General features: G+C 37.4%; 1 protein-coding gene across 2 annotated transcripts in view; it reads left to right on the forward strand.

The window, feature by feature from the left end:
- The window catches only part of LOC132151839 (VWFA and cache domain-containing protein 1-like), an 80,308-nt gene that overhangs the window by 58,117 nt on the left and 9,196 nt on the right, over positions 1 to 12,995 (forward strand). Inside the window, exons 6-24 of one of the 2 annotated variants that reach the window (XM_059560254.1) lie at positions 155 to 299; positions 386 to 602; positions 1,430 to 1,579; positions 2,546 to 2,779; positions 3,493 to 3,642; positions 4,655 to 4,778; positions 4,867 to 4,984; positions 5,134 to 5,302; positions 6,055 to 6,197; positions 6,442 to 6,623; positions 6,890 to 7,000; positions 8,184 to 8,306; positions 9,113 to 9,212; positions 9,383 to 9,499; positions 9,661 to 9,821; positions 10,340 to 10,426; positions 11,155 to 11,271; positions 12,048 to 12,199; positions 12,480 to 12,641. In XM_059560254.1, coding sequence (XP_059416237.1) covers positions 155 to 299; positions 386 to 602; positions 1,430 to 1,579; positions 2,546 to 2,779; positions 3,493 to 3,642; positions 4,655 to 4,778; positions 4,867 to 4,984; positions 5,134 to 5,302; positions 6,055 to 6,197; positions 6,442 to 6,623; positions 6,890 to 7,000; positions 8,184 to 8,306; positions 9,113 to 9,212; positions 9,383 to 9,499; positions 9,661 to 9,821; positions 10,340 to 10,426; positions 11,155 to 11,271; positions 12,048 to 12,199; positions 12,480 to 12,641 — 2,762 coding nt within the window. The remainder of the gene's footprint in view (positions 1 to 154; positions 300 to 385; positions 603 to 1,429; positions 1,580 to 2,545; positions 2,780 to 3,492; positions 3,643 to 4,654; positions 4,779 to 4,866; positions 4,985 to 5,133; positions 5,303 to 6,054; positions 6,198 to 6,441; positions 6,624 to 6,889; positions 7,001 to 8,183; positions 8,307 to 9,112; positions 9,213 to 9,382; positions 9,500 to 9,660; positions 9,822 to 10,339; positions 10,427 to 11,154; positions 11,272 to 12,047; positions 12,200 to 12,479; positions 12,642 to 12,995) is intronic. The other variant, XM_059560255.1, reaches the window with a different exon arrangement.

Here is a 12,995-nt window from a genome sequence, read left to right on the forward strand (position 1 = left end):
GACAGTTTTTTGTAGTGTTGGAGTTGAAAAGGGTTTCCAAAACAACACAATAGAGTGCAGGATCTCTTGCACAATGCCAGGAAAAGTCATTCTGCAGAATTCTTGTTTTCTGCAAATAAGTAGATTGTAAATCTTTGTTTCTGTGTGTTGGCAGGCCGGTGTATGTTTCAGCAGTAAGGCCGCAGTCGAAACATATTGTAGTGATCATAGACCATGGTGCCTCCGTCACTGAGACCCAACTCCAGATCGCCCGCGACGCTGCGCTAATCATCCTCAACTCCATTGATGAACATGATAAAGTAAGGAAGTGACATCATCATCATCATACACCTTCCACTGATTGCATTTGTTCTTTTGGCACTCAACATCCTTTTTTCCCCCTCAGATCTCAGTGTTGACCATAGCAGAGACTGTTCGTTCCTGCTCCCTGGATCAGTGCTACAAGAGCTTCCTCTCGCCCGCTACCAGCGAGACTAAGAGGAAGATGAGCACCTTCATCAACAACATTAAAGCATCTGACAGCTCTACCCAGCATGCACTGGGCTTCCAGAAAGCCTTTCAGTTGTTGAGGAACACAAGCAATGTCATTAGACAACCGACTAGTAAGAGTCAAAGCTTATGTACATTAGATTTACAAACACTGTGCCATGTCATTTCCTACCTTTAGTATGTATTTATTGTTTAGTGTTAACAAAAGTGTTCTTTAATGTTTAATTTCATATATATATATATATATATATATACACTCTTATACTCTATAATACACTTTAACTGAACGGTTGTGACCAGTAACTACTGGGCTTTCAGTTAACAGTTCAATTAAACCAAAAAACATTTTCTATCTGAAAGAGATTTTAAATATTGTATTCTGTAATACTTTACTTAAAGCCTTTATGTATAATGCATTATAAAAGTAATTTTATACCAGTAGTTATGCCTTGTAAAGCACCATTGTAATTTTCTAATGAATAATTGTAACCATTGTTATAATGCATTGTAATACATATCTATTCATTGAACTCTCTTTTAGAAAGTTTAATGCATTACCCGTGACAAACAACCAATTTTATAATATTATAATGCATTTTAACTTCGGTTACAGTTAGGAAAATATATAAGATGCATCATGAATAACTTTATAATGCATTATACAGAAGGGCTTTAAGTAAAGCATTACCAAAAGTTCTGTATGATCGTATTGAAATGCACACAATAAACCACATTAGCATACAGTCAGACAAGAGTCAACTATAATGAAGGCAGATTTTAACAGAAAGGCTGGATTATAACCACACAGAAGTTGCCACATTGTTATTGGGGCAAGATGTCATGTATTATACACAGTATCTAGGTGTTTATGGTCTCAGGTTGCCTCAAGGTCAGTTATTATATTCAGATGATTGATTGTTTATCATCTTCCCTCTCCCAGACACGGACATGGTGATAATCTACCTGTCATCAGGCATCACCTCCAGAGACTCATCTGAGCACGAAAAGAGAGCAACCCTCAGCGTGGTCAAAGAGGAGAACCGTCACCTCAACAACTCTGTCATGATCCTCACCTACGCTCTCATGAACGGTGAGATATCGCCAAGGAGTGCAGCTTTTCTATTGGCTCTTTGTCTCATAGCCAACGAGGCCTCATGGGGAACACCTTTATGCATGTTTGTTCCATTTCAAAATATACTCCGCTTTTTTTGACGCCCCTTCATCTTTCTTCTGGTCTTTGTGTGTGCATGTTTACACGTCTACTGTAAGAAACCACTCTCCATTATATTGCTCTCCTCAGCTGTTCCTCTCCCTGCTTGTATTAGCCTGCAATTATCACACATTACTTTGGCATCGTGAAAATTAAAATGGAGATCAACGAAAAGAAGAAAGAGGAATGCAACAATACATCAAAGGCCACTCAATGGCATGAAAGAGTGAGAAAGGCCTTTTTTTTTCATGCATTGGGTGACTCAGAGATATGATTCAGATTGATTAGCTTGTCAATGCAGGTTACGCTACTTTGACTAGGTATTGTGAGGCTCTGATGGACACACACACAGGGAATTACTCATATTTCCTTGTTTATTTGAAGTCTGGTTAATTTATGACAAGTTGTTTTATATTCACATATTAAAACTTGTCACAGTATCAGATTAATAGACTGAAGTGTTAAAATGTATGTCCAGTCCAATAAAAGTTCAACAGAATTGAATGTTCCTCCAAAAATGAAAGAATGACTAACAAATGCCTCCTATTCTTTTTGTTAAAGGTCCAAAACCACCATTTCATGATGGAAATAAGTGTGATTTTTAGCTCTGCGATTAAGCAATCCATGTGGATATGAATAGCTTTCTATTTCTGTGCTGCACTCTAAATGGGCCACAGAGGCAAAACCTTTAGATAATTTAGGTAAATAGATAGATTGAATTAGATTTTTGTTCCAAAATTAAGTGAGTGCACATTGCACAAGAGGCACACAGCACATAGATAATGAGTAGAAATGTCCGTTTTCATTTTTTCATTTAATTTTTTTGTTTTTTACAATTGTCCTCAGAAGGAGTAACGGGACTTAAGGAGCTGGCCTTCTTGCGAGACCTGGCTGAGCAGAACTCTGTTAAGTATGGCGTTCCGGATCGTTCTGCCCTGCCCGTCGTCAAGGGCAGTATGATGGTTTTGAACCAGCTCAGTAACCTGGAGACCACTGTGGGCCGCTTCTACATCAACCTCCCCAATCGAATGATCGACGTGGCCTCCTTCAGCTTGCCTTATGCAGACCAGATGGGAGACGGTAAGTTCAGAGCTTGAACTTGGCATAAATCGCAAATCTGGCACATTAACATTTTCTCAAACCATATGCACCCAGAAGACCTCAGAAGAAGTGGCTCTGAACCAGAAAGTTTCCATGGTGCTATATACTGTAAACTTAAACTATTAGTAAAGCCAAAAATCACAAGTGCAGTCTGCTCTTATGAAGCTGCTAGATAGAAAGTCGTTCTAAAGAAATTATAGCTATTAATTATTAAGTTATATTTACCTTGATTTTTTTTTATTGCTTCATAAAAATGTCTCATTGATCATTTTAAAATTTTGATAAAACTTTATTATGCTGTGATAGAAAAAAAGGATGCCTGAAAGAAACCAAGGAACAGTCATAATTTGATTTAGAATGGTAACATTTTATTTTATTATTATAATTTTTTTTGTTTACATAGTCTGGGACAAGCACAATTAAAATATATAATTTAATGATATTTTTAAAAAACATTTGATGTTGTCAAGGATTTTTTTTTTTCAACCACTGTTACAGAGAAAGTGGCCAAAGCTAATACCCAAGAAACGCATATCTGTTTGAAACTTGGAAATTGTTTATTGTTGTTTTGGAGTATCACTTGCCTTTTGGCCATGGCTTGCTCCTCTCAGTTAATAATATTTCTTCATAAATTACTGTTTACATAGTTTGACATATTAGTATGGCGACCGAATCTGTTTTTCTGTTTGTAGGTTTCATCATGACCGTCAGCCGGCCATGCTACTTTGGGAACTTGTTGCTGGGTGTAGTTGGAGTGGATGTGAATCTGGCATATATACTGGAGGATGTGACGTATTACCAGGATTCCCTGGCCTCATATACATTCCTCATAGACAATAAAGGTAGGGAGATGCGTGTACTGTAGATTGTTTTTGGTGGAGAACCACCTGATTCCATTAGCCAAAATGAGCCAAACTTGTTTTACATATTTCTCTGTTTGCCTCACTTCAGCTGGACTTTCTAACTTCACCATAAGTGACTCGAAACACTGCATTGAAAGCCATTAACCTCAGCTGTCCCACATTGGGTGGCTCAGAGCCAGATTCATGGCTGACATCATGCCAGTTGCTTGAAGTGGGAACTGCAAAAATCTGTGGATTTGAACTTTTTAGGGAGAAAAGACTTAAAATTAGTTTTTCCTTAAGCGCAGCTGTTGCTTCTGCCTGCTTCTGCAAATATTGTCCACCAAAGACTGAAAATCAGCTATGTTGGCTTTTTGACATTATTCCTACCCCATCCTGCTCTAAATAACATTTATTCCTTTTTCCATGACTTCCCCCTGCAGGGTGAACCTCCACTTAGTACATATTAAAACAATTTGATAAGCCCACCAGAAATAGCTGATTTGCACTAAAAGGGTGTGTTGTATTACATATGTAATAAAATGAGGGTGATTATCTGTTCCTGAGAGTATACAGTCATCTTAATGACTGGTATAATGAAGTGGCACCTGCTGTCTCCAGCTGTTCAGTAAAGAGACGTGATAGCACTGCCTCTCAGTTCTTTTCTAAAGGATGTCTCTCCTTATGTTGTGCAGGCCACAGTTTTTGAGTTTAACCCTGTAGTTGAGAATCTTGACTGGTAACTGAAGTTTCTAATTCAATTCTTTAAGTAAATAATTCCTTAATGGCAATTTAGTAAATTCTAGTGGTCAGAGAAAGGATGGAAAAAGATCATAATGTTTTTTTTTTCAATCTTTTTTTAATTTAATTTAATTTAATTTAATTTAATTTAATTTAATTTAATTTAATTTAATTTAATTTAATTTAATTTAATTTAATTTAATTTAATTTAATTTAATTTAATTTAATTTAATTTAATTTAATTTAATTTAATTTAATTTAAATCTTTCAGGCTACACCCTCATGCATCCGTCACTCACCCGTCCATACTTGATGACTGAAGCTCCCCTCCATACAGACATCATCCACTATGAGAACATCCCAGGGTTTGCTGCCGTGCGTCAAAACATCCTCAGGTGAGGGTGTATGGGATGTCATGCATTTGCTAGAGTTGACTCTGTTACTCACACGATTGCTAAGCTCATGTTGTGTGTTTCTTGTTAGTCTGCCTCTGGGGAGCCAGGTCATTGCTGTGCCTGTCAACTCCTCTCTGTCTTGGCACATGAACCGCCTACGTGATCCCAATCGAGATGCCTACAATGTCAGCTACGCTTGGAAATTGGTAAACTATTCCTCCACAGTGGTAAAAGCATTGCTTGAGGAAAAACCAGACTGTGTAGAATCACCCTTCTATATGTCTGTCTGTTATTTGATTCATTCTTTTTTTTTGTATTTCTCCTCATTTTACTTGTCTTGATCTCTGATTTGCAGGTTCAGGACACTTCGTTTATCTTGTGTATAGTTTACGTTCAGCCGGAGATCCCGGTGAAGCAACTGAAAAATCTGAACACGGCTCCTAGCAGCAAACTTCTGTACCACCGCCTGGATCTGCTGGGGCAGCCCAGCTCCTGCCTCCACTTTAAACAGCTCGCTACAGTCGGTGAGCTCAGACAAAACATTAATATAGTCTTTATATTGTTAAAAAAAAAAAAGTGCTATTCTCATATGTTGTTAGGACTTGCTAAACAAATTAATTTTTACCTACAAAGCCCAAATAAAAGTTTTACTGTACCAGTAGTACCAACTCAAATCTGTACCTGCTCAAAGTCAACAGTTTTTAAATGCTCCTGTGTGTTTTTGTGTGCCGTCTGGTTTACACAGCCAAAAGTTTCTATTTACGGTTTTGCAGTGTTGAGTATTCTAGCCAATCACAGGCATCTTTGTTGAAAGCAGTGGCTAATCAGAGGTGTTTACTGTAGGTTAGTCAGAATCCATTTAACAAATTTTTGTTTCCACAAATTTACAGAGTTTTACACTCTAGAAATAGAGCTGTGCATTAAGAGATTCAGAGTAAATTCAGAGAAACAAAACTACAGCAGCAACAAGTCTGTGTTGCCTGAATTTATTTAGCACCTTCTACAGTTTTTTTAAGGCAATATTTTTCAAATGTAATTTTTAAATTTAATATAAAAATGTTTCAGAATATTTAATGCATTATTTAATTATACCATTAATCAGTAACTTGTAGTTAACTATTTAAATATTTAAATAATTAACCCTTATAGGCTGTTATTGTCTGGGCTAATTCGTTTATTTATTTATTTTAAATGACATCAGACTTTGCAACTTCCTGCACTTGCTATACTTCATACTTCAGTACAGTAAAAGTACTTACATTTGTTTTTTTCACAGAGAGTCCCACAGTGATGTTGTCTGCTGGTAGTTTCTCCTCTCCATATGAGCACTTGAGTCAGCCAGAGACCAAGCGCATGGTGGAGCACTACACAGCTTACCTGAGTGACAACACCCGGCTCATAGCCAACCCAGGCCTGAAGGTACACAAACACACACTTATTGCACATCTCGGCAACACATGTCTCATAGCCAACCTTGGAATGGCTCAATCTTTCACAGTTAGTGGTCACATGGATAGTTTCTCAGTCCTAACTGGCATTTGTTAGTTGGCAGTCTTCCTGTCCTCTTAAATTCTTCTTTTTCATTAGGCAAAGGCAGTGCACCAGTCTTTATGGTTCTCTGCCTAGTAGAATTCTTTAACACCCCCCTCCTTTGGTCTTTCAGTCTTCTGTGAGAAATGAGGTGATGGCCACCAGTCACGTGACAGATGAATGGATGAGTCTTATGGAGATGAGCAGCCTCAACTGCTACATTGTGAGGCGTTACATAGCAACGCCCAATGGGGTGCTGCGGATTTACCCCGGTTCTCTCATGGACAAAGCCTTCGATCCCACCAGGAGACGATGGTAAGATTTGAGCCTCAGGATGGAGGTCTTCAAACTTCTAGTGGGACACTGGTCAACAGATCCCACTGTCTGTTAACTAAGCTTAGCAAACTGATTCCCAAGAAGGTATTTTGTGTCCATATCCAACTGCACACACTGCAAAGACAACGTGTATTTTTAATACTTTTTTTTTTAAGATTGTATGGGGAAAAAACAAAACAAACTTTGGTCAATTTGTACATTTTTGTTTAAAATGTGGTCTGATTAGTGATCCTTTTGTCTTTTAGGTACCTACATGCTGTAGCCAATCCCGGTCTCATCACTTTTACTGGACCCTACCTGGATGTTGGTGGGGCGGGTTATGTGGTCACCATCAGCCACACTATCCACGCCTCTAGGTCAGTTGTTTAAGGGTTACATTTCAAATTCAAACCTACTGGATCTCAACCAGGGGGCCTCAGCAAGCTTCCACAGGATAATTAAAGTAATAAACTATTAATAATATATTAGTAATTTTCTAACACTTAATTAAATGTTTAAAAAACATCTATAGGTATTTCCCGTCTGAATAACTTTTGTTTTTATTGAAGAAAAAAAATTATTGTGGTTAATTTGTATATACTGTATATATGTGTGTGTGTGTGTGTGTGTGTATCTGTATACTCCCTGTTTCTGTTAATAAGGAAATATTTAACACAAGCAGTTTTGTCATAATTATGTAAGAATAGTGGAGACCCGGGAGTCAAAACGTTTCAGAAGCGCTGGTTTAGACACATCTTTTGCTATGTGATAAAGCTTTATAATGTGGATATTTATTTTTGCTCAGTCATACACTGTTTTTTATGCTTGTATGGATCAGCCTTTACAAGCGATAATATAAATAACTTAAATATAGAGAATTAAATTAATAGGTCAACCCTAACATAAACATTTTACCCACTCTCAAGATGTTTTATTTTCTCTGTGATGAAATGGCCAATGCTTTACACTGTCAAGCTCCAAAAATGAATAAAAAAAGCACCTTACTATATAGTAAAAGTAGTTCATACAACTCCTGTGCTACATAAATCATTATTCACTTTTTTTAAATTCAATATCATATCCAATTCATGCACATTGTACATGACAAGTTTGTTATAATGTACCATGAATTAAACTTTTGTTTTGTGTAAAGAATCTCTTGAACAGAACTAATTTTGTAACTTTTTCTTAACAAATAATTATTATTATTATTTTTTTTTTTTAGATTTGCCTTTAAAATGTGTAGCATATGTGGTATGTAATAGTAACTGTTACAAATGAAAAACAACTGCCTTATCACCGTCGGTTCTGTGCTTGGCACAGTGCATGCGTGTGTATAGAGATATGATGTAGCTATTTGAAACTGGCAGTGTTCCAAAATGTCTGGTGTAGATAAAGAATGTTTGCCCTCCACGTTATCCAATCAGTTCTCTCTTAAGAGGAGGAAATGTGACTATGGAGAGTGCAATCTAATCTAAAGCTCCATTGCGGTGACCCATCATACTGTAGATCTCCTTTTTCTCTATATTGTTCAACACACTTATCTGCCTCCTTTTCTAGTTCACAAAAGGCCTCCGGTTACACAGTAGCGGTTATGGGCATTGACTTCACTCTGCGCTACTTCTACAAAGTTCTGTTGGATCTACTGCCCATCTGCAACCAGGACAAGGGCAACAAAATCCGGTAAGGCCTTTCCACCAAACACAACCACCATCTCATTTCTTCTGTGTCCAGCGTAGTACCTGAAGCTATCGATGCCCCAAAGAGGCTCTTTAAAGCTCTTTCAAATGAAACTAATCAGATTTGCTTCTGTTGGAAAGAGGCATTCACTTCAATTCACTTAGTCTTCTCTGCATGCTTCTAAGCTCCCTCTTTTAGGATAAGAGGAGATAGAATGAGAACGATCTGAGGTGGGGATCAAGAAACGGTGAGGGAGGGCTGGACGTAGAGTGAGAGGAGAGATGAGAAGGGAAAAGTATTAAGACTGGAAAGATTATGCTTATTTTATTTATTCATTTTTCAAAACAAATTAATTTTGGTGCTTGCCTCTGCAAAAGTCACTGCAATGATACTAGGGTGTGGTGGCAGTTGTCAAGATTTTCTACTCTGGATGGTTGCTTATGATATTCAGAGAACCAGCTTAAGCTGAAGTCACAAGCCTAGCTGTAGAGTATTTCTCTGTCCCCTTCCTTTTTCTTTCTTCTTAACTCTATTTCTACCAGTTTGTCTCTTTATCTGTCTGTGCTGTGGAGGCCTCCAGTGTTCTTTGAGTTTTCAGTGCAATGGTCATTAAACAGGATTATTGCCGTGGAATGCTTCAGTGAGCCACACAATAACCTGAACTGTTCCGAACTGCAGATGATACCCTGTGAACATACAGGAAGCCATTTACTGTTTCCTTCCACCTTTCCCCTCTAAATGTCGTTCTGGATCTTTGTACAGGCTCAGAGTGCTTGATCCTGTTTGTCTTGGTCTTTATGTATGTGTAGGTGTTTTATCATGGAGGACAGAGGCTATCTGGTGGCCCATCCGACTCTGATTGACCCGAAGGGCCACGCTCCAGCAGAACAACAACATATTACTCATAAGGTAAGGAACTTTACCTCTCTTAAACAAGAAAATAGGCATTTTTATTTTTTTGTCCTTAGAAAAACGGGCCTGTTTATATTCTTTAGCCATATTATATTAAGAGATTGGTAATGAAACTGAAAAACAAGCTTACTGAGTTCATATTATTCTCCTGTTTTGCTTGACTTTAGGAGCCTCTAGTGGCCAATGACATTCTCAACCATCCCAACTTTGTGAAGAAGAACCTGTGTAATAGTTTCAGTGATCGTACTGTGCAGCGCTTCTACAAGTTCAACACCAGCATTGTGGTGAGTGGAGTCTCATGTGAATCATTTCATATCGGACAACTGTGAATTCCGCTTGAAGTGATAATCCTGCATTTTCTACCATGCATAATGTATTAATGATGGTAGGATGCCACCTAGTGGAGTTTATTTTAATGGCTAACTGTGTCTTTGTCATTTTTCAGGGTGATCTGACAAACCTTGTGCATGGCAGTCACTGCTCAAAGTACCGGCTCACTCGTATCCCAGGAACCAATGCGTTTGCTGGGATTGTGAATGAGACCTGTGATTCACTGGCCTTCTGTGCTTGCAGTACTGTGGATCGTCTCTGTCTTAACTGCCACAGGTAATGTGTACTCTCTGCACAACTCTACTAATAACATTCTGTATTTGTGGTCTATTCATTTATTAAGGCATATCCGTATTTCTTTATTTATTTACACAACTTTTCGACAGTTAGGGGTTGGTTAGGGCTTTAATTTTTTTTTCTATAAATATAAACTAACAAAAAAAACAAAAAAACTACAACAAAAAAAAAACAATAGTATTGTGTAATAATTTTTACTATCTATCTATCTATCTATCTATATATATCTATCTATATATATATGTATATGTATATATATATATATATATATATAATTTTTATTTATATATATATATATAATTAAAATATTTTCACTCTGTTTCACAGACAAGGCTTAAGCCTAGTTGCAGATTTGATCAATTTATAGGACTGCACTAGCAAAACTCATACCCACAAATCTCAAACTCTAAGTCCATTCATGTAAATAATAGTGAAGTTGATAGTTCTAGGTTAAAAGTCCTGCAAACCTGCATTTTAGTGTATTTCCATCTTCCCAGAATGGAGCAGAATGAGTGTGAGTGCCCCTGTGAATGCCCTCTAGAGGTGAATGAATGCACTGGTAACCTCACCAACGCTGAGAACAGGTAAACCACTGCCGTTTACAGGACAGTCTTGCATTATTTATGGAGAGACATGTTGAAGACATTGAGCCCATTTTAAAACATATTACCTGTTGTACACAATGTGTTAGGATGCAAAGGTTACTTCTTAAGAGCTTGGAGAATAGACTGCCACTATATATGATCCAGAGATCAATCACTGCACCACATGTCCAGATTCTCATCAGAATGCACTGGAATGAATCACACTTAGTCACACACGCACACACACACACACACACACACATATATACAGTTCTGCCTGTCACTTCATCAAGTTCTTGTTTGTCACAATGAATAGATATCCAGCCACCTGTGTCCTCACTTAGTTCAGAATTGTTCCTCAGTAGACATTTAGACAATTTCAGGTTTGTTGCATTATTCCCAGCTTAGAGATCTCAAGGCATTTACTTTTGTGACTGTGCCATCTGTTCATTTTAATGAAAAACACCTGAATGCTAATACATTTCTGCTTTACTACAGAGAGCTGTAGTAAAGAAAGGCTGGGTATTCATTGTGTAGCAATAATAATTGTTGATTTATTGTCTGTTGAATGTCATTGAGCTACAGAACAACATTGTTGCCAGACTGTTAGTAATTACTAATAGCTTTGACATTAAGGAGTTCCATGTTGTATTTAGGGTCTAACTGACTCAGCTTGCCTTATTACTGTGTGTGTGTGTGTGTGTGTGTGTGTGTGTGTGTGTGTGTAGAAACCCGAGCTGCGACGTGCACCAGGAGCCTTTGTCTTTGACTGTAATTGAGCCCAGTCTACAGGACACTCTGCCTCAGTGTATCAACAGCAGATGCAGCCAGCGCTTCACCAGCAGGTACGGACATATACTATATCAGTTGTGATCAGTCTGCCCTTAGCAGGACCTTAACAGAAACACAGAGTCTCTGAGTGTAATGATGTTTCTCCTTTCACTTAACACATCTAATTTCAAATCACTTATTCACAACCTGTGCTGACCACCACCACAACAAGCATGTGTGTTTCTCAAGATCATACAACGTCAGCTATTTTCAGGGACTGTTGAAATCAAAAACACACACTTTCATTCACCACAGACTCGAACAAAATCTGTGTTTGTAACATCAGTTAACTGTATGAACTGGAAATGAAAAATACTTTTATTTGTTAATCTTAGTTTATGGTATTTCAACATTATTTAAATCCAAAGTTGTATCTGTTCATATTATTTAATAGACCTGAATTGATATTAACTTACACTGAACAGTTAGTTTAATGACTTACGTTAACAGAGATTAAATAAATACTGAAATACTGTAACAAAATTAGCATTTTAGAATGTTTTCTGAAGGATCATGTGACACCAAAGACTGGAGTAATGGCTGCTGAAAATTCATCTCTGTCATCACAGGAACAATTACGTTTTAAAATAAAATATGTTTTAAAAATCCTTTTGAAATCGAAAACTTAAAAATATATATTTAATAATATTTTACAGTTTTACTGCATGTTCAAATAAATGCAGCCTTGGTAAACAAAATATGTTTCAAAAACATAAAAAATTCCTACTTTACTCCTATATCTCTATAACTTTTCTTTTTATATGTTCCGTTTTATTTGTGTGGGTTTTAGTGACTGTTTTGGTGTTCTGGACTGTGAGTGGTGTATGGTGGACAGTGATGGAAAGACCCATTTGGATAAGCCTTACTGTGCCCTACAGAAGGAATGTTTTGGAGGGATAGTAGGTGCCAAGAGTCCCTATGTGGATGGACTGGGCATTTTAGGTGAGCTACTACTTCTGTAGTCACACTTATTGCACTTTATTAATATATTTATTTCTGTTTAAAATAAATTTAGATAAATTGCATTGGTGGGTCACAGTAGTCCAGTAGTAATTTACTTCTTTCTTTTGTTTAGTTTTGCTGTTTTAGAAACATTATTCACAGATATTTGGAATAACACCAATTCCATGATTCACACATATTGCCTTGAGGATCTTTGCTAGTGCGTATGCTTTATTTCATTTCATTATATCATTATTTTGTGTTTTTCATCTCTGTGCAGATGAGGAGTTGGCTTCGCTGAACATGATCAAGAGTGCGCCTGTGGGGCCAGTGGCAGGAGGGATTATGGGATGCATCATGGTACTGGTGTTGGCTGTGTATGCATACAGGCACCAGATCCACCGTCGCAGCCATCAGCACATGTCCCCGCTGGCCACCCAGGGTGAGGCTGGACACTTGGAGTCTAAAAGTGAAAGTGATTCTTACCTGGGACTGTTTGGAAATAATGCTAGGGCTCTGCAATTATTTGAATTTCAGTTTTGATTTTGGCTTCCAAAGATCATGAAAACACAATAATTGAGATTCAAATATTATTGTGCTTGCATTCCATTCCTTAGCATTAAAGCGGTTTGCTTTAACTTCTCCTTAAAATCCCAAACTTAATGTCCAAATTGGTCAAATCTTGTAACACGACTGCAATAATGTGCAGCCTACTTCAGAATGCGTTTAAAAAAGAGTTGTTAAAAATGCATTAAGTTTCCAGAAAGAACTTGAGCTGTTCCTCTGGCAACTTTCT

The sequence above is a fragment of the Carassius carassius genome, chromosome 10, assembly GCF_963082965.1.
Source record: "Carassius carassius chromosome 10, fCarCar2.1, whole genome shotgun sequence".
Classification (NCBI taxonomy): domain Eukaryota; kingdom Metazoa; phylum Chordata; class Actinopteri; order Cypriniformes; family Cyprinidae; genus Carassius; species Carassius carassius.